Source organism: Brachyistius frenatus, unplaced genomic scaffold, assembly GCF_029030835.1.
Source record: "Brachyistius frenatus isolate BFR_SWC_R1_liver_20210118 unplaced genomic scaffold, ASM2903083v1 Contig_80, whole genome shotgun sequence".
Classification (NCBI taxonomy): domain Eukaryota; kingdom Metazoa; phylum Chordata; class Actinopteri; family Embiotocidae; genus Brachyistius; species Brachyistius frenatus.
In genome coordinates this window covers 252501-273953 of record NW_027210679.1, presented here as the reverse complement: position 1 = coordinate 273953, position 21453 = coordinate 252501, and the positions used below count along the sequence as shown (strand labels likewise).

Sequence of the window (21453 nt, the reverse complement as noted above, 5' to 3'; positions counted from 1 at the left end):
TTGTATCTGTTTTATCGCATTTCTTTTCTATATTTTTAAATGTTCCTTTATATCTGTTTTTATGTGAAACACTGAATGTAATTATCTTGCTGTGAAGCACTTTGAGCTGCATTTCTTGTATGAAAGGTGCTATACAAATAAAGTTTAATATTATTATTATTATTATTATTATTATTTACTAGTTGCGCATAATCATAAATGCTTCCCCAGCATATAAAAACCCTCCAGGAAAGGTGTCACTCTTGAACAACTTCACATAGTAGCCCAGTCAGTCCAACACTAAGCCTATGAGTAATGGTTTAGTGATGATGTCTCATACATATTTGAAGTAGTTCCTTACCTGCACATTTTCTCTGAGGTCTGTGGCCTCCCTGAGGGGCTGGGTGGAAGCTCTGAAGAGCTCGTCCACTACTTTGATCCCTGTCGTCTTGGTGGTGGTGTACTCCCGGGCCTTCCTACCCTTCCTGACAGACAGACCCCTCTTATGAGCCTTTCCTCCACCCCGCCTGTTGGTGATGGCTACGTGAACAAACAGGGTGGTGTTGGGTAGGAACTCTCCAGTGAGAGATTGTAGAGGGACATGTCTGTAGCCTGGCTGTAGGCACTCAAATGGGATAGTGTACTGGCCGATGAACTCATCTCCAATGTAGTCGTCATCCAGAACCACAAAGCGCAGTACGGCAAGCTCCGGTAAATTGATTTGAAATTCAAAACTCTCATCAAAAATGGGGTTGTCACCATTCTGGGACACAGTCTTGGTTCTTTGCTCAGCACAGTCTGCTGGAATGCCGTGAATCTCCACATATATGTAGGGCTCCACCACGTCACCTTTAGCAGCAGAACCGCGAGGCTTGGGCAAATTCTGCCCACTGATGACCTTGATGTGAAGAAGCTGTGCAGACACTCCTGGCAGGGAGTCGCGCGCATTGGCACTAAAGTAAGACACCTCCTCCCTCATGATGGCTGGCCGCAAAACATACCCGCAGTTGCCATTCTGCCTGAACCAGCCTAGGTTGAGGTCCATCATCAGGCCTGGCGTCTGGTAGTTCATGGCTACGATCTGGCAGCCACACTTCCAGAAATCCTGGGGGTTCATGTTGCTGGCATCAATCCTCATAGGTGTGGGATATACCCTGGAGAGGAAGCGCTTGTTGTAATAGACAAATTCCTCTGGGAACTCGTTGGCAAACCTGTTCGCATCTACCTCATTGAAGGAACACATCTCCCAATACTTTTGGTCCCTCTTAGAGATCTCAAAATCCCTGAACTGGACTGACTTGCAGAGAGATACAAGATCAGATAGTTCTCTGCACAGTCTGAGCCTCTTACAGCCCAACCCATTCAGGTGGTCCTTCTCATCAGCTCCCACTCTTCTGGACATTTCCAGACCTTCTTCCTCATCAGTCACATCCCCCTCGAGGTCGGGGCAGCTGGGTGGCAGCCTTTTACCCTTGAGAAGGATTTTACCTTTAAGTTTCTCAGGAGAAGGAAGGTAGTTTTCCTCTTTGTTGGGGGTTTCAACGTACAGTTTGTCCCCGAGAATCTTCTTCATGTGCTGTGCCATGACCCTCTGCTGGGGGATGCAGCAGTGGGTGACCAAGCAGAGAATCAGGGGATACTCAGAGCTCTCAAAAGCATACTGGTTTATAATGTCGAGAACTTTAGACAGAGCTAGCTGTGAAGCAACAGAGCTTCCTACGTATACCACCGGTTCATTATCGGGGCCGTCCCATACAATGACCTCAATGCTGCGACACCCCATCCTTAGAGCTCGGATGTAACTGCTGATGTCTGACGAACCCCAGAAATGGTCTTCCAGAAGGGAGGCATTATGTGAGGAGTTGATGTAGTAATGGGAGAGAGGCTGGTTCATATCCTGGCACACACGTTTGTGCTGGGGGTCAAAAATGTGGCATTCGGAGGACAGGAGGTAGTGTGTAAAACCATCGATGGAGAGGTAGCCCCTCTCTCTGCCTTCGGCGGATGGCTCAAATTTCTGAACAATATCCCTGCACATGTCCTCTGTTACACCTTCCACACCTTGCTCCACTTCTACAAACAGCATCAGATCTTTACTGTCCAGATACTCCTTGTTACTGGAGAACTGCACCAGCAGGAAGAATATCTCTGGCCGTGTGCAGAGCTCACAGTAGGCCTCCACAAAAGTGTCCATGTTAATTGCCTCTCCGTATTGGTCTTTGGCTTTCTGAAGTTCCTTGAACTTCAACTCTATCCTAGACTCTTTCATTCCAGGGTTGAGCCCCTTGATTATCTGGGTGGCTCTGAACAGGTCTATGTGTCCTTCCTTTTCCATATCTGCAAGGTCAAACACTGAGCCAATCCAAGATGTTCGTAGACTCGGTTGACTCGGTTCCACCATGTCCACTGTGTGGCGGCCATAAGACACCAGATACCTCAGGCCCATCACCCAGGTACTGACGACATCTGCTGTCGTGGCTACCAAATCTAAGGACTCATAGTTATCTCCATAGATGATTGAGAAGGCGCATTCATCGGGGAACTGATCTGAGAGACCATTGCTGCGCAGAACAGGTGTTTTCTTTCCCAAGCGGACCTCCTTAATGCTCTTGATTTCCAGTTTGGCCTTCTCTGAGTCCTTCTTGGACGGCTCCCAACGGAGCCAGTGCATGTCCGGATCCAGCAGGAAGTAGCGGTTGTACATGCGTGAGTTGGAGCGCACTTTCTTCATCTCACAACCCTCCATCATGAAGGCCATGCAAGCAGCAGTGCTGCTGATCTTACGGTCATTTGGCATCGAACTGAAGGAAACCGTTTTCTTCCTCACCTGCCTCTGTTTGGAACCATCCTGGAAACAGAGAGGGGAGGGGAAAGGTTGGAAAAGAGAGAGTTTATTGGTTACTCTTTGTATCTGAATTCGAGAGACAGCAGTGAATACAATGGCGACATAAAAATGTACACAGGAGGGGAAAGACAACAAAAAGGCAGCGTTTTCACTTTCATTTACATCTAGATAGATGTATGCTAATTGAAACTTGAAAGAAAAATATTTTTTGTGATATCGCTAAAAGGTAAAGATAGACAATGAGCACTCCCACAGAAAACTGTGCTTAGCTCATGAAGACTATAATAATTGTCTCCAGTTATAAACTGTTTAGTGGTAGTATTTATTTTCTCTGTTCTCCACAGCAGTGAACCAACATGCTGAGGCCCATCTTTATGGATACGGGATACAGTGGTCAATTTGAGCCATGCAAGGTCTTGTTTAACTAATGGCTTGTCATAGCTATATTTTTCATAGTCAGATGTCAAAGACACTTGTTTATCTAAAATGCACATCTCTTTTTCTTATTATTCTTCTCAGATTGTATATTACATCATTTATGAAGACAGAGACTAAGCACAATATACTGTATATTGCATGAGGTCTGTTTCTTTTTAAAACTGGACAGCTAGCTGTGATGATATAAAACTGGAGATACGATTTCCAGCTTGGCTCGAGTCACAATGGTTTCATTTCACAAACAAAGTTATGGGCTTTAAAAATCGGTTTCATGTTACTTTTTAACGGCAAATTAGATTTGCTGATTAAATATTCATCCTGTGGGCAACCTCTCATAAATACATATCTTGCCAGCCGATCCCGAAGACATTGCAATGTTTGCTACAGCTCTGAGGAGCCTGTCTCTCGACGGTAACCGAGGAAAAAGCAAAACTTGTGAAAGTATTGAAACAGATGCTGCACACACCACCTGCCATGAACTTTGCAGCTTTTAGGTCTGTTGGCTTAGCTGGCAGAAAGCAGACAGTGCTGCCCTATTTCCAAACAGGGCTGTGGTTAGCTAGATAGCCTGAATGCAGATGGCCTGGTTCAGGACTTGGAAAATGGGCTTGTTGAATAATGCATACTGCAGAGAACAGTAGATTAAAATCAAACCTAAATCAATCCACAAATTACTGTGAAAGACTCCAGACAGTTTTGAGACTGTTATTGTTAAAAGGAGACAAATTCTCTATTTTATTACAACACTGTCATGTCGGTGGTGATGTTTGATTACACCTACAATATTTAATAAATGCAATCAAAGCCACCTAATCTCAGTTTTCGCCTTCGCTTCAAGTCTCTTTATCTGTTTTAGATTTTAGAAAAAAACTGGAGAGGGGCCGAGTGCCCCCAGGCTTCCCCCTGTCTTCAGCCCAAGTCTCTGGCTGCCTTCAAAGGCCTGATGGATGTCCCTTGAGGAAGGTCCAACTGTAGCCACAGTGAAACACCTCAGGACTATCCATCTTCCTCCTGACGGCCAGAGGCAGATGATGCCTGGCAACTCATCACGATTAATGAGCACCATTTGACGCAGAGCTGAAGACAGGGCACGATCATCACTCTCTGGTTTTGCCCTTGTTTTACGACCTCTATCTCTTCTCCCTACAAATAAACAGCCAATGTTACAATTTCAAATGTGTAATTATTCAGAGCTGTAAAAGATAACATTTTAATAGAGATACAGATAATTATTTTTGAAGGATAACATACACTTCTTGGATATCCTAGTCAGTGATCACTGATCTTAAAACAGATGGTGTGCTGTGGCCCAATGATGCCAGGACCACCCAGTTCAAAAGGGGTTGCTCACTATGTGTTAAAATAGAACTATTCAAGCATTTACTTTCTCTCCCTCGAGAAATTCTTGCATGCAATTGTTGAGAGTGCTCGTGCCAAGACCCACAGGCACATGCTAATGCATGTACCCTTGCCAAGACTGTGAGGGTAAGGACGGTGCTGTTGGTTCAGCTGAGGAGTTAATACAATTCCAAGTCTTTCCAAGAGGTAACCTAGGAGCAAAGAGAGCTTGTCAACCACTTCACGTAGGGAGTTAAACAGACCACAGAACTGATGCGAGCCTTATCTTTATCTCTCTTTGTCATGGTCTCATTTCCTCCAAAAGATCATCCGCCCCTCAGCCGTCACAGTGGGAGTGGGAGATAAATCTGGAGGCCATAATCAAGAGCTCACATTTCAACCCAAACGTCACACTCTTTAATCTCACTAGCCGGCTGCTTTCACCTCATGTGACAGAAAATTACAGTTAGCCTATTTTTAAAACGGACCGAAAAGACAGTCGGCCGCTCCCTCTGGTCTGCTCCTCGGGAGCTGTTTGCAAAAATCAACAAGATAGACATGGATGCTGAATGGAGTACTGGGGATATGTGAGACTGAAAGCAGGCGGAGCAAGTGGCTCAGTGAGGGACAATCCGTTCAGGTCTGATTGTTTCCAGACCTTCTTCAGGGAAGTGCTGTCGCCGCAGAGGGTCAAAGGGTGTCAGGGTAATCTAGTGTCTCATTAACATGCTGTTGCAATTAGCCAGACAGCCAGACAGGACACAATCCGTTTCTCTCTGCCTCTCAATCAAAACCAAGCAGGCACACTGTGGGTCTGCTCCAAATCAGTTTCTACAAAAGTAAAATCAAATTCTAGTTTATGCAAAATCACAAGACTGGTGACCTCGACATAAGGGATTAATGACTCACCTGGAAAATGCAATCATTGCATAAATAATATAAATTTAAATTTCATGAATTGTAACAATTTCTTTATAACAATCGCTTTTAAATCTTTTTTTCTATCAATTTCTGCCATTGAATTTTTTTTCCACGCTTTTTTCTTTTTTCTCCTTTCCGTCTCACCATTTTTTCACAGCCTCCTGGGACTTTCCTGGTAGAGATGTCAGTATTTCTGTTTATGCGTGTGTTCGAGTGCCTGTGGCTTGACTGCCTGCTGCTGTTGCTGCGGAGATGTGGGGGTATTTCGGTCATCCTCTACAACCCCCCGCCCACCACCACCCACACACACACACACACACACACACACACACACACACACACACACACACACACACACACACACACACACACACATGTTCTAGTGGGGACAGCGGCCGCTCCGGGCTGGGTCAAACACTTCCTGATGGAAGGGTGAAGCCGCTGTAGGGGGAATGGCAAGGCTGTGAGACAAGTCCCACCCCCCCGCCCCCCCCACAACATCCTCTGAAGGGCAGCGGTCTCTCCCTGTCAGTGTTTGTCACATTCTGACACCGAGCGCAATAAGCAGGATGACATGCGGAACTTAACTGAAGGGAGGCAATTAATGCAAAGCTCCCAGCTCCCAGGTGGCAACAGCTCTCAGGTTGCCTTCAGTCCCCTTCAGTCCCCCACTGAGTACAGTATGCCAAAACAAAAACTCCTAACTAGTGCACAGTGGATGAATTGTTTTTAGAGGACTTCCTATCATTGTATACGTTTCAAATCATTGTATTTCGAATTAGATGGTTATATCATCGATATCCGCTTAGCTTGAGTTGAGGGCCAAAAAGAGGGAGCATGTCTCAGCCTCCGGACTGTCAAAAGTTGAAATGACCACAGTTCTGGGCTTCTTTTGAACACACAGAGCACAAATCTCTCCCCTGAATGTCTTCCTGTGAGACTGTGGACACACTGCTTACTTCACCAGCTTGGCCCATTTCCTCCCCATTCCAGCAAACCTACAGGACAAGCATCCCACCTCCTCGCCACGGCCTCGTTGGCCGCCTGCCACTCGCTCCTATCATATCTCAACTCCAAAACAGGTCTGCAGAAAGTAGTCAGGCACGGCTCGGTTCCTCTCGCCCACATGAGCTACTGTGTCGTTTGTGTGTGTGTGTGTGTGTGTGTGTGCAATGAGAAGCAGTGAGTAAGACAACGAGGGGAAGAGGGGGGGGGTAATGAGGAGTGAAGGCAGAGCAGAGCCCTCTTGATGACGTGCTCTCCGACATGTGAGTCGCGGTACGTGTGTGTTGGCCCACGTGTGCTCGAGGATCACAGACTCAGTGTCTACACGCATACACCATGACAGACAGGCAGTCACAGCTAATCCCCATTACACAGCAAATGCACACGTTGACATGTCAAATGTTGATGTATCAAACACACACACACACACACACACAGGCCCCACAAACACATGTTTAATGTGTCTGGGTGGTAAAGAGTCACCGTGAAACTGCCCAGAGTAAGTATGTGTAACAAATTTCTATTTCAGTCTCAGTGATAACATGACAGTCAAGGCAAATATTTACCACTCTAATAACAGAGGACTGAAAAATGGAGCAAGAATTCACTGTCATCAGGTAGAATTATTTCCACTACTTTGCCTCTGGTTTTGCCCTGATTTTAAATTGCTCAAAACAGCCCAAAAAATGCCACACCTAATGTGAATCACTGCAGAGGCTAAATTAACAAGTAAAAGTGATTATGTAATTGTGTGTATTATTTTTTTTGTGTGGAGGAAGCCCAACACGGTTTCCTCCAGAAGCTCATAGACGTTAAGAATCAAAGAGCTCTGGCTTGGCCCAGTGAATCCCAGTCTACTTGGAGGAGGTAGGTCAGAGGTCGTCATCAGAACACCCCCCATTTTCTCGCCCTCCTTGAGTCTGGGCTGCCCATCACCACCTCAAAGCACTACAGCGCCTTCTTCTCCTCCTCATCTCCACAATAGTTATTCAAACTGACATCTAAGTCCTGTCACGCAGCGCTTAGGGGGGGAACATCCTTCAGCCTCTAACAGAATCAACTCCTTAAAACTATGTGTAAGGAGGCATCCACAGAGAAAAAAAATAATAGAGAAGAAAGAGAAGGAGGTAAAGAGGACCTTTGCTAAGACAATGAATATGAGATAGTAGGATTAAATGACAGAAATTGAGAAAGAAAGATAGTTTAATTAGATTAATGTTAACTTAATTTGTTTAGATGTTTTGGCAATGCTGCGCAACCTCAATGCCAATAAAGCAAATTAAATCAAATTGAAAAACTAAGTCCTAATAGGAGGGAAAGAGACAGAGAGGCGGGGATCGACAGATAAATACAACCCACGCTGCGGTTTGTTAGCAACATGACAGCGGTGTCTGTCGATGAAGCATCTTGCAGTTGAATACAGACTTTGGAAATAGGGAGGGGCGAGTACGGGATGGAGAGAATAAAGAAAGACGTACGAGGGAAAGACATGGAGCGGGAGGGAGAGAGAAGTTGGGGCCGTCCGTTTGTGTAATCTCTCGTGGGCGACTGCTTAAATTCTCACAGCAGTGGTCTCAGCGGCTCATTGTGGAAACTCACTACAGCATCTTAGTGTTAGTTTCGCAGAACATGAACATAATGTGTGAATAGGCGAGAAAATTCGAGGACTGACAGGGAAATGTGAGATGCCTGAATTGGTGTTTGTCCCAGCGCACACATGGATTTACATTTTCATCCAGGTGGTCTATTGTGCACGGGGGCTTGTTGTGCCTCCGATGTAAAGCCCCTGTTCTGCTGTTAACACTCTTTTCAGGCTCGGCTAATAAGTGGAAATCCCCCGACGAACTCCCAAACAAGCCAAAGAGCACCAAACAGTCTGACTAATTACTGGCCCACGGAGAGAGGAGAGGTCAATGCTATTAAGCTGTGGAACCACAGAAAAAAAAAAAAAGCACAGAGCACTGCCGTCCAGCTTCAGTCGCAAAGCATTTGTGTTTAATACATTCAGTACAACACGTCTAAGGGGTTTGATCATAAATCACATCACACCTATCAGAGTTTACTGCCTGAATGCACACATGCCCATAGACACAGGCTCTCCTGTGGCGTCTCCATCACAACCTGCTCATTTCCCCCAGCTGCTTTCCTCATGCTTTCCGTCTCCTTGCATCACCAATGGGGCCAATTATTTCCTGCAAAAAGTAATTCGTAGCGCCCTTCAGGTGTGATTAGATGTGCTCACGTGCACACGCTTGTTGCTCCGGGTGAGGAACATACAGCGAGAGAGCGAGTGTCTTTTGCGGGTTCAAGAAACATTCTCGTCAACACGTCCTCAAGGTCGGCTTCCTGTTTGTGGCCGTCCTCTTCCTTGGCAAGCTGTCTGTATAATCTCAGCTCCCACTTTGTGCGTGAGTGATTGTTTGGGATCATGTTGGTATTTCCACAAAAGAAGTGATAATAGAGAAATCCTTGTATATGGTGTTGAGGTTGTTTGGTAGATTGTGGGGTGATTGTTCCCGGTAATTGTCCCTTAATTCCCTTCCATCCCTCTCCCACTGTACACTCCGCTGCTTTATCTGGTTTAGCCAGCATGTTCAAAATGCGGTCTCATCAGCTCATATTTGTGATTGCTATCTTGCACCTCCTCTATTGACGATGCAGACTTTGTACGAGCACTCTGTGCCCCCATCCAACTAATGCGTCTGAGTGTCCCAGAACAGAATGAGCCAAGATCACAGCACTCATTGGGTGAACCCACACATCTAAAACTGCATGCACTTACCGCACTCAGGCTCCTTGAATAAGACTTTCACATTGTGGTAGTCACATGAAAACCTTTATCCTCTGAAGCATTCATATGTTTTTACTACCGCTGAAGGTGCCTCAATGACCTTTGCACACTGAAGTGATGGTAACAAAAACAAAAACAAAAGGTTTGAAAGAACTAACTCCCACATGACCTCGTATTCACCACATCAGCTGTTCTGTGACCACCTGATACTGAAAGCACCAAAGGACAAGAAAGGTCTGGTGAATATTTACTTTGTTTTAGTTGAGGAAACAGTTTATCGTATGGTTTTTAGGCTTGTATTAGTAACTTCCTGGGAAATAAAAAGTTCCTTTTTATCTGGCAAACCTGACTGATCTCAGTTAGAAATAAGATGCTCTTGCAGCACGTCTTTGTTATCCAAGGTCCCGTTAGTTTGAGCCCTACATTTTCAACATCACACATGAGAAACATCCATTGACTGTATGTAAAAGTGGACGTAAATTACGGCTCTGAAAAATTAGGTTGATGCGGAAGTGCCTTAAGCTGCAATACCATGGAGTGCCGCTAGAGGTTGGCTAAGTCAATGAAATTTCTCCACAAGTCATTTTTGGTTTTTTTTGCTAGCTAAAGTCACTTCTTATTAGTTTTCTGGCAGTCCATCTGAAAATAACCCCCTTATTAATTATAAAATGAGCTTGAAAAAGCAGTATTTCGGGAGGCGTGTCTGTCTCATTGGTTACACCTATCAGTTGGCGTGACGTAGTATTGTCCGGTTCCCAATCAGATCGAGTCAGATCCACCGCTCGCTCCCCCTCAGCTCGTCTAAATATGGAGACTTCCGGCTTCAAACCGCTCGGCCAAAATCGGAAGTCGAGGCTTCACAACGGCCGTTCACAAACCAAACAGGTGACGTCACTGCTGGTTGCCCCTCGGAAGCATCATAAATGAAATTGGAGTTGCTGGGTTTTAATCTGACAACAGGCTAACAGCGACGTGCCAGGCGCCTCACGGATATCACTGCTCGACTCATCGGCTCCTCTCACACAGGACTATATCTTATAGCCCTCCGTGGTCAGCATCGCTTTAATTAAACAGCGTTGCCTCGTCTCAAAACGTTCTTCTCATTACATTCATTACCACAATGTTTTCTCGTTTCCCCAAATGGTTTTCAGCCACAGGCACCGGATCTTGGCCGTGTTTGCCAAAGATGTGAAGGATGCGAGGGAGTGTGACATGAAAGTGTGTTTGTCCAACTCCTGATGATTTCCAATAAAAGGATAATAGTTGATACTAGCCTGTTGACACAAGGGTGTTATTATCAGTCCCCTCCTTTCTCTCTGTTTCTCATCCTTTCTTTATTTATTGTTTGCTCTCTTTCTCTCTGCCACTCAAATCTTTGTATCGCTTGGCTCCTGAATAAATTTCCAAACCAAATTTGTCTCCCTCTCCGCCTCTGTCTTTGCACATATCCCTTCATACACCATTTAAGAGATTGGATTGATACTGGGAAACAATTAAGGCCAAACTAGTGGTGTGGTGAATGTTTCCACCCTGTGGGAAATGATCTATCACTTCCTCAATAATATCTGACAGAGGCAGCTGTTTTGAAGCTGCTTACAATGAATCGTCTGCCTGAGCCTCGGGCGCAACAAAAAAGGGAAGCCAGAGGAATTCTTTTGAGGACGTGCACAGACAGACATACACACACACACACACACAGGATGTGGAAATCTGGCCATCCTCCTCTGTTTCTTCTCAGTGTGTCTATGTAAGACTACAGCTTACAGCTCCCTGTGAAGGGGAAGTGAGAATGTACCAGTGGCTTTTCCAGAGCAATGCTACCAAAACGTAGCACCTCTCTGATCCACTTTCATTGAGACTTTTGCACCGGCCCTCTCTGAAGCGCTGACCACGCACACCCTGTGGTACTCAGTGTTGCAATTTGGCTGAGACTGACATGTTTATCACATCCAGACAGAGAAAGCTGAGGACGAGCGGGAGGCTGATTAACAACAAATGTCACCGTGCCAGTCCGGGGCCACGCGCGTCCACGACATTTACCCTCCACCTCGGATACAACGCTCGCGTGGAGTGACAACCAGGAAAAAGATTACAGGCGACTCTGCAACAAGGAGGAGAGTAAGGCATGTTATATGTGCAGCGTAATAAAACACAACATGTTCTTTTAAGCCCTAGAAACATCCGTTACAACTGAAGGGGGCTGGCGTGGGATTTGAAAATCTGAGCATGAAGGTCCTTAAGTTATAAATAAAACCATTTCAGGACAACAAGGCCACAAGTTTCCCCAAGCCCGATTTTCGTCACTTGAATCGCCTGGCCTGGCATCCTCAATACTTCAGCCTGTCAGAGTGGCCACACAGGCATAACCTTGACTGCCATCTGCATTGCAGCGACTGGCGGAGATAGAAAAGTGCCCCTTCCTGCCACCAGGGAGCTGTGCTGCTGCTGCTGCTGCTGCTGCTGCTGCCGCCGCTGCCGCTGCCGCTGCCGGAGCACAGGACACCTCTGCTACACTTCCCTCCCTACACCTCACCTCACCTCTCCTCTACTCCCTGAATGGGACAGAGGGAGGTGGAGATAAAGAGGGAGCGAGCATCCTGCACTGTCCTCTGAAAGATGTGCCTCGTGATGTTCCCCTGGTTACAATAGAAACACGCACACACGCCTCCACTGCCTGTCTTTGATTGAAATTCTGTGTTAGCCTCCGTCTCTTTTCAGGTGTACATTGGAAAGAAAATTCACAACGGGACGAGCTGCGAGGTACATAAGCGGTGCCGGCAAGAATCTGCGTGCCCTTCTACACTTTCTCCTGCACACCTACATACACACACACACACACTCTGCTTCACTGTTAAACCCACATATTACTGTGGAGGCATACATCTGCCTCCACATGCACCACACGAACTGTCCAACACCCACCATGTATGTATTTTAAACATCCAGAGCTGAGGAGCTATTTCAATGCCGGAGTAGAGAAAAAGGAGAAGGAGGAGGCTAAAATTGGCAAGCGTTCAGTGAAGTCCAGTCACCTGTGTAGGTGCGGAGGACTCTGTGTGGGTAGAGGAGCGGGGGAGCTTACTATAGCACAGCACACACGGAGAGTTTAGTAAAAGCTATTGTTTTCCTCCGAAACCTCCATCTTCGCTCAGCGTTTGGCAAAAATAAGACAAACGTCTCTGAACAGGCTTTGATCAATGATGCATTTTCTCTCTGACACATTCCACGCCTGCGTCCGTGAAGCCCACTCAACTCTATAAATAATCCCTGTGAGCCTGATCCTTGGCTGGGCTCCTTCTGTCTCGTCAAGAGGCTGGCAAACCGACTCATCCACTGTTCCAGAGCCCGTGGAAAAAGAACAACTCTTGGCATCTTGGCTTGGTATCAACACCCAGTTATCTTTGATCTGCAAGATGATGAGCCTTCTTAATGAGCTCCCACTTTTTAATTCAGATAATCATTCACCATTACGCGTAGCTGGTTAAGCATGCTTGAATCATGCCTTAAATATTTTACATTACGTGTCAAATTCTATCGAATAACCACTTAGTGGAAGGTAACTGAGTATACCGATTACAGTTCAGGAGTACTGTAGCACTTTTTAGAAGGACATACATTTTTGACTCTACGCTCCATTTTTTTTTTTTTTTTATAAATATATTTTACAATACAGTTTACGATTTTAAAACCCCACAATAAGAATGTAAAATATGATACCCAACAATATATGAAGGGGTTAAAAAGCGCGCCACCTCCTCCGGCTACAACACTAAAATGCTGCTTATACATTATCGCACTCATAATACACCTATTATGTAATATCTAATAATACAGTTAACACAGACAATGAGTACTTTGAATAATATAGTTTAATAATGTTTTTTGTTTTTTTTACATGTAATTACTACTTTTTCTTAAGTAAAGGATTGGAATATTTACCCTACGGAGGAAGGAAGAGTTTTGTTTGTAAGAGCTGCGAACAGAGCTCGACTGAATTGCTGCTGAGATGAACAACAGGTTCAATAGCTTTTTTCTATCAGTAGCGGAGACAAATGTAGGACACGGGAGGAAGAAGTTTGTGCAAATGCACAGCGAAGGCAGGGTAGAGGACGTGGGAGCAAAGTGGTTCAATGTGCCCACTTTGCAGAAGAGCTCTGGCTGAAGGTGACCTTTGTGTTTGCCTTGAAAGCCTGACTGGCAGGAACTGCAGCGAGGAGCCAGTCAAGTCAAGTCAGATTTATTTATATGGCACATTTAAACACAACAGAGGTTGACCAAAGTGCTGCACATAAACAGAATTGAAACAGTCAGATGGACTTAAACATAAAAGGAAATAAGCCGCAAAGACACAATTAAATAAAGAATCCATCCCGCGCTGGCTGAGTGAGCTGATGGAGCGGCTGAGGCAAGACGTGGGGGGGAAACCTGGGGGTCGCTAACATGAGAGGGAAAGAAGACGGTTCACATGCAAGGGAAGGGCAAGGAGAATTGTGGTTCCTATTTTTAGGTATGTATGGCCTCACTTCTTCACTGAGAAGAGGGGGAGTCAGGATTCCCTGAGAGAGAACCGAACAGCAGGGGGGGAGGTGGATGTGATGAGGATGCATAAGAAAGGATATCCAGGCCTCAATGCAAGCTGCCCCAGTTTCACCGAGGAGCCAAGGCCACCATGTTAAACCGAACTCATCTCTCCTAGCATGAAGCACTATTGTCGCTAAAGGTCATGTGAAGGTGACCGAGAGAAGAGTGTCAAAAAAACAGGTCACTATTCTTCTGTCTTGATTTAAAGCAAGTTCTGTATATTGTTACCAATGATCAGCGTCATTTCTCAGGCTGTCCCTTTTTCCTTCGGCAATTTTTTTATTCTCAGCACATGGGGGATGAAGCAGGCCCAAAACAATCAACACATTGTACGTAATCTTATGTAATGTGATCCTCAGGGGTTCTTTTGTATAAAAACTGCTGTTTAAGGGGGATCTGGAATTCAATCTGCTGAGTGTCTCACCCACAATCCTCTCTAGACTGAGCTCCATCGAGTCCGCCATCTCAATGAGTTAGAAAAACTTTTGGACTATCTGCTCACTTCATGATGTTGTCTCTATCTCTCTCTCTCTCTCTCTCTCTCTCTCTCTCTCTCTCTCTCTCTCTCGCTCGCTCTCTCTCTCTCAGTTCAGAAAACACATTCGGATGACTCAAACTCCCTTTGAGGTTTATTTATAATCCTTATGTGTATGAATTCTGACATGTAGAACTGATCATCTATACACTACAACACAATAAATCTGGATCCCAACTGCACACACTCCCACACAACTTAGCGGGAGAAATTTAAGTCTGTATCAAAGAGAGGAGGCCCCTTTAATGAGTTAGATAACTGAGCGAAGCATCGTTTGAGCTATTTTTTTTGTCATCTCTTGTGTTATTTCTTCATGTGGTTGACTTTACAGCTCCCCGTGGAGCACAAAAAACCGTGTAAGTCCTGAGCCAGCAGCTACAGAAGCATTGCCTTCCGGCAGCAGAACCACATCAGTGTTTAAGGCACGGACGTTCCCGGACTCGGCCCCCAGCCCCTGTCATTAATGCCGTCTGCGGGGATCTACACGTTTCCTGAAAACTGCCTGGAAGACGTCTTCTGACAAAACAGCATCACTTCTGTGAGCATTTTATGACTTCGTTAAACCGAAGAAAATGTTGTTAAATCTCTTTAGACATGGACTATGAAATCCAAAGTAGCACATAAACAAAGATGGAGGCCTTAGGTCCAAAGTCACAGCATTACTCATCTCTCTCCAAGGACAGCGCAGGCTTTTGTTGGGCATTTGCCTAATTATGTAGAAGAAAAGTACAGTGTATGGCACTCTATGTCCTTCAAAAAGGAAAAATAAAAATCCCACTGCGGAGTGGCTGCTTTGACATACCAGGCTGGAGCGTGTGGGTGTTAGAAGGGCAGAGAGAGGGGAACCGGGGTCAGAGCAGCTGTTGAGGGCTGCAAGGAGGGGGGACGCAGCAGGAGAGAGAGAGAAATACAACACAAAGCTCGGTTAATTCAAACAAACAAATCCTCCCTGCAGTAACAAATCCTTCTCAACTATGGCTTTGAAGAGAGTTTCTGCATTTAGCAATGGAGGACGCTGTAATTCCTCTTTCCCTGAGAGAAAATTACATCTGTGCTGCACGCTTACACGTGTAAGTGAATGAAATTCCTCTGTGAGCCTGAAAAATCAATACTTTTACAGTGCAGAAGGTTTAGGGGTTGACAGTCTCCCACGGAAATGACAAATCTTCTCCAGCATAGTGAACTCAGCACTATTTGAGGCCAGTCCACCAGACTGTCACATGCAGTGAGAGTACTACGGGGGCACTCCTCTCTCCATCCATCTGCTACTCTCCCCGACCTCGATCTGCCTTCCCTTCTTCCTTTCTTCCTTCCTTCCTACTTGCATTTCTTTTCAAGACTCATCTGCAGGAAACTTAATCTTCACCGCAGCTAAATATGACCATCATTTGTCTTTTTTTAATTTATTATAATTTCCAGCCGCCTGTGCTGTTCACTGGAAGTTGTTCAATCACTCGGCCGTGCATGTGGAAGCTCCTCTGTCACTTCCGGTACAAAGAGCCCATTGTGATTTAACATGCTGCAACCGTGAGCGTCCTGGCTGATTTACTACATTCATCAAGGACAACAGCAAGCAAGGCCTGCTCTGCATTACTCCACTGTACGGGCTTCGTGTGCAGGAGGGATTTAACAGTGTTACAACGCTGCAGCAAGGCGATAATAATATCAGTGAAAGTTTTACTCCATGGTCGGGGTGGATACGAGGAGAAAGCGTGAGGCTTTCTTCCTTTTCTTATATCTCTCTTTATCTCCTTTTACTTTATGCTCTCTCTTTGGACTGCAAGGGCGCCTGAAGGGGACACACACACACACACACACACACACACACACACACACACACACACACACACACACACACACACACACACACACACACACACACACACACACACAACAAAGAACATCATCAGTGAGCAAACATTATTTTAAAGCAGGACTGGGAGAAGGAGACGAGAGATTTGCTCACTTTCAAGAAAAACAGGAAGCTAAATACCACATACACATGTACGTTTCATTTATTGTTTTTCACCAGAGCGTATACCTTCTCACAAAACACTTTATCATAGCTACAGATTCTATTGATTTCCGACATGCTGCCCGAGTGCTACACACCCTCACCGGCTCCCTCAGCATCCTGTCCATCACACACACTTTTTTGTTTTCACGGGCTACGAGCCCGTCATGTTGTCAATCAAAACGCTGTTGACTACATTTGAACCTAGATTACCATCGACTGCCAATTTTATGTTGTGTGTGTAATTGAAATTCATCAGCAGTGACCTTTCTTCAGGGGAGCATAGCTGCATTCAGCCTCTTTATTTTATTCACAAAACCTGCCTGTGACAGATAACAGGGCAATTATTTGCAGGGAAAAGGGAGGGGGATCTATCTAATACAGAAGTTCTATCTCTTTTTGAATATCATCAACACATTAATTAAATGATAAAGTCAGAAAATGGAGGGAGATTACGACATGATTTGCCATGTCAGAATTCATCAATGAAAAAGCTTTGGTCGATGTGAAAAAGCAAGCGTTGCACACCTGGCAGGCAGTGTGTTAGCGTGGTGCATTTCTGCTGCAATCTAACAGCAAAATTACATTTAAGACTGGAGAACATTTTAAGCCCTTGAGTGTAAAATTCACCCAAAAAGCCAATGTAAGGGAAACCCAAAGTAAATTGAAAGCTTTTCTTCAATTAATTGTGGGACATGTTTCTTTTGAAAGGTAACATTATTAATGGCGCACTGACTCATAGAAGTTCAAACCCACTGTGGTAGAAGGCCTACATAATTTTGAGAATGCATTTTCTGATCCTTTTGATACTAGCATCAGAGCAATTTGGTCAGTGCAATAAAAGTTTGGAAGTTTGCTACTCAGCCTATACAGTATACGGGTGCCTTCCCAACAGTTGTTGCTTCTCAGACTACAAGATCATTCAAACAGGGATCTTTTATTTGGGCCAAATTCAGACTGAGAGCCGATCCAAAATACTGTTCATGATGACTGTCCTGAGGGAAATAGAAGATAAAACAAATACGAGTCAATACACGTGGCCAGATTCACATCTCTCAGTCATGAGAAGAGAGAAGCTCTGAGATAAAGCGTTCTGTTGTTTCTTTCTAGCAGAAGCTTAGCCTACTGACATTCATACAACTATTCATTGTAACAGCTCAAGAGCTTACATGTTCTGTGCAGACTAAGAAGTCAGCAGACCACCCCTCCCCTCCCCTCCCCCCTTTCCCTCCCAAATATTGTGAAATTGGACTCAAAACCTTTTACAGTACACAGTTTTTGTGTACATAACTCATAAACACGATGACTAATAATAACAAATAACGTGATTTCTTATAGATTTCTGAATAGTCTACACTGGTTTCAGACTCCACGTTTTAGTCATACATTGAATATACCTTTATTTCAATCATTATTATTGTTATGAGCTCAATCTGTGTTTGAAGATGATTCACATTATAGTGAACTCTAAACATCTCTTGCCATTTTTCAAGATACAATCTTACACAAAAAAATAATTGTGTAGTAAATATGTTATTATACTGTAAATTGTGTGAAGTATAAGATAAATATAGGGTAAATAAAATTTAAAGTGACAAAATTGACTTCTACTTATATTTCACATAACAAACTACACATTTTAACATGCTTATCCGACAGAGTTTATCACTGCTCGAGTTAAGGATGACAGAACCTTCAATAGACGGTGCTGCTTTGCAATTATCTAAATTGTATCTTTTCTTCATCTTTTGATTGCACGATAATTTGATTTGTCTGAGGTCTGAGGTGACATGGTCATCCACCACAGACAAGTACGAGTGCTGCATCACTCACATCAATAACATTAATTGAATCACGTGGTAACTGCAATGCTGCCAAGCAAGTAACGTCAACCACCGGTTTGTGAACTGCCATTTTGAAGCCTCGAGTTCGCCATTTCAGTCGTCACCATCTTGTATTTTTGGACCCTGAAGTGACCATATATGGATAAACTCGGGAGGAGCAAACAGTGGATCGGACTCGGTTTAACTGAGAACCAGAAGACACAACAACGGCCTGCTGATTGCAGAAAACCTGACTGCACCACAGACACGTCAATCAAACCAGACCAAACATACCTCTCTTTAAGACTTAATATCTACTTAATTATGGGATTACCTTCAGATGGACCAAAATAAAACTAATTAGAAGGAGCGCATTTAGCGAATGAGACCTCGGCCGTATTTCACTTAATGCCACTACCGCATTGACTTCACTGTTCAGACAAGGAAGCCAAGTCCAGTTTTATATACGATATATGAGTGCTACAGTACTGTTCTGTTTGAGTCTGCAGAAAGAGACATTAGAGAGAAAAACTCATCTGAAAACACGGTTGTCATGGAAAGGCCCAAGATTTTAATTAAACACATGTGTTGTCCAAACTGAAGTTTGCTGCGAGGGGATAACTGTATTTCACTCACGGGGATCCTGTATGTGTCTATGTTTGCTGAATTATTGTACTTCCTGCGAGGGTTTGTTGATCTGTCAATGATGAATTATTGAATTTGCTGTTTTGCGCAGTTTTCACGGTTGCTTCCAACAAAAACTTCCAAGGCCAGCTCAGTGTCTTCAACGATTAGTTTGTTCTTACTTTGCTGCATATGTGAAACACCCGCATTAGTTTGCTTACCTGTGTTTCAAGTATTTAGTTCACTATAACTGATAGAAATGAAGGCAGACAAAGTATTACCAACACAGTTGTATGTGTATGTGCTCTCTTCCGGTATTCCACCCAATAATTCATTAAATTGGAATATAGACAGAAATGCACAAGGAGGTTAATAGAGTGGCCTGGTTGCCTAGCAACTCGGCGACGTCTTTCATTTGTTAATTTACACTCAAAGAAGGTCAACGACTCAAGGGCCAACAGAGCAAGGAAGCACTTTGATATGACACAAAAAGACAAGGAGAGTCTGGAAACATAGAACCATACATGTTGCTACAAACACACGCATATATTATGAACTCTGTCTAGTTTATCATAATAATCCATGGTATGTATATTTAAAAAAAAAAAAAAAGTATGATAGTTAACCTTTATTTAAGTTTGATTATGATTAAGATCTCCTCAAGCAAACAGTAAAATCCATGACATAAACAATATGGAGGCCATGAATTCTGGTGTTTACAGCAATGCAGCATACAATAAACAGGTCTGGATGATGAGCATCAGTCAGGAAAACACTGCAACAGAAGCCCAGCTCACTAGAACGTGGGGAAGAGAACTGAGGACCGCTGTGAACCCCTCACTGAGCCGAGTAAGTACAGACAGTTCCTGAGCGATGCAGAGGTGGTCTGAAGGACACCGATCACAGTGTGTAGCGCCAGTCCATGAGAAAAAAAACAACAATGGACACAGCAAAATGAGTCATCCTGTTTTAACTCTGCTCAAAGAGTGTGAAAATCCAGTGAGGAATCAATAAATCGGATTGGTAGGAGTGTGAGAGAAGGTAGGCGAAGGTGTGGGTGTTTGTATTTGCACTTTCCAGCCGAGCGGCTGATTCTGATAGTGTCAAAGGGCAGAAAGCACAAAGCGAGCAGAGATGGAGTTCTGTTTGGAAGCGGCGTTACAAAAATTTAAAAAAAAAAGGGACAAAAATCTTTTCCCTAACTCTCGATGTTCTCATCAGTTTGTCGGGATTCATTTCAGTTTGCACGCACACTGTCCTATCACATCCTGTTTTATCAGCGAGGAAGCAGGGAGGGGGGGGAGAGACGAGTGATGGAAAGCTGTCTGTACCAGCAAGGAGCTGCCGTAAGTGCATTGACAGTCTCTCTCTGCTGACTCGGCAGGATGGTAGCATGAAAAACTATAAAACTATACTGCAAGACTGACCCGAGTCTGCAACATATCACATTGGTTGGTCAAGAAGACATGAACATGCGCGCACACACCTAGACGCTTAGACACCTCGACCAACAACCCTCATTCACCAAAACAAAGCTCGACACACTGAAAAAAACCTTACGAGGTATTATCTCAAATATGTCATGCTTTCCCTGTGTTTTTCTCTCTCAGCCAACTTGCCTCTTTCGTTTTTTTTCCAGCTGATAGTTCTGCTTTTTAAAGTGAAGAGAAAACATTGTACATCCTCTTTCACTTTCTGTCAGGCTCTTAAACCAGACAAAGCTAAAAAAAAAAAAATACCTCAAATAAAATCAAGGAATCTTGCATAACTTACTAAAGTTCAATGAGGACTCTACTTGGCACCATCCATTCAAACGATTTGAACATTTTTGTGATCGTGGTTAACTTTTTTTTTAAATTTTAAACATATCACTGAATCGAGATAACCTAAAGCTCCAGTGGTAAACGTGTCTTACACCACAGTGTTATTTTTAAGTGAATGCCCTCCTCAGTGTCATAAACAGCACAATAAGAGTTGACCTGCTCATATGCATAAGCTGAGGCTGGATTTCCTTGAGGGCTTATTTTCCACCACGACTATCAGTGTTGATAGACAAACACAACAGCTGGTTTGATACAGATGCGATTTAATCAGCAGAATGAATTTTGATAGATGGCTGAAGTGAAAAATCGCTTGTTGAATCAGTCAGGTGGCACTGTTAGTCTCCCTTCGAGGAATAAATCTAATTTTGGGGGGCAGTGATGAGAACATTGACACACAATGGATGAAATGAAATTATGCGCCTCCTCTATCAAGCATCTTGCAAACGTCAAGGAGATTTCTCATTGATATGCAAGCAGAGCTGCTCTCGATGGCAGGCGAGACTAGAAGCTGAAAAGTTGTGAAAAAGTACCTGTAGTCATCAGTCATGCTTGCACATATGGTGTACCAGCTACTGTCACATCTATACGACATAAAAAGAAAAGTACAGAATCTAAAGAAAATGATATTTTTCCAAAGCACACCAAATCTGTTGAAGAGAGTCATTACTATAATTTTTTTGATTTAAAAAAATACCTTTGCACAAATCTAGTTGTTAGTGATGAAGCAAAATGATGA

At 44.1% G+C, this 21453-nt stretch overlaps 1 protein-coding gene across 1 annotated transcript in view; it reads right to left on the bottom strand.

Annotated features, from left to right (window-relative positions):
• The window catches only part of stat5a (signal transducer and activator of transcription 5a), an 86835-nt gene that overhangs the window by 22999 nt on the left and 42383 nt on the right, over positions 1–21453 (bottom strand). Inside the window, 1 exon segment of the mRNA XM_069709056.1 lies at positions 341–2827. Within this exon segment, the coding sequence (XP_069565157.1) occupies positions 341–2827 (2487 nt within the window).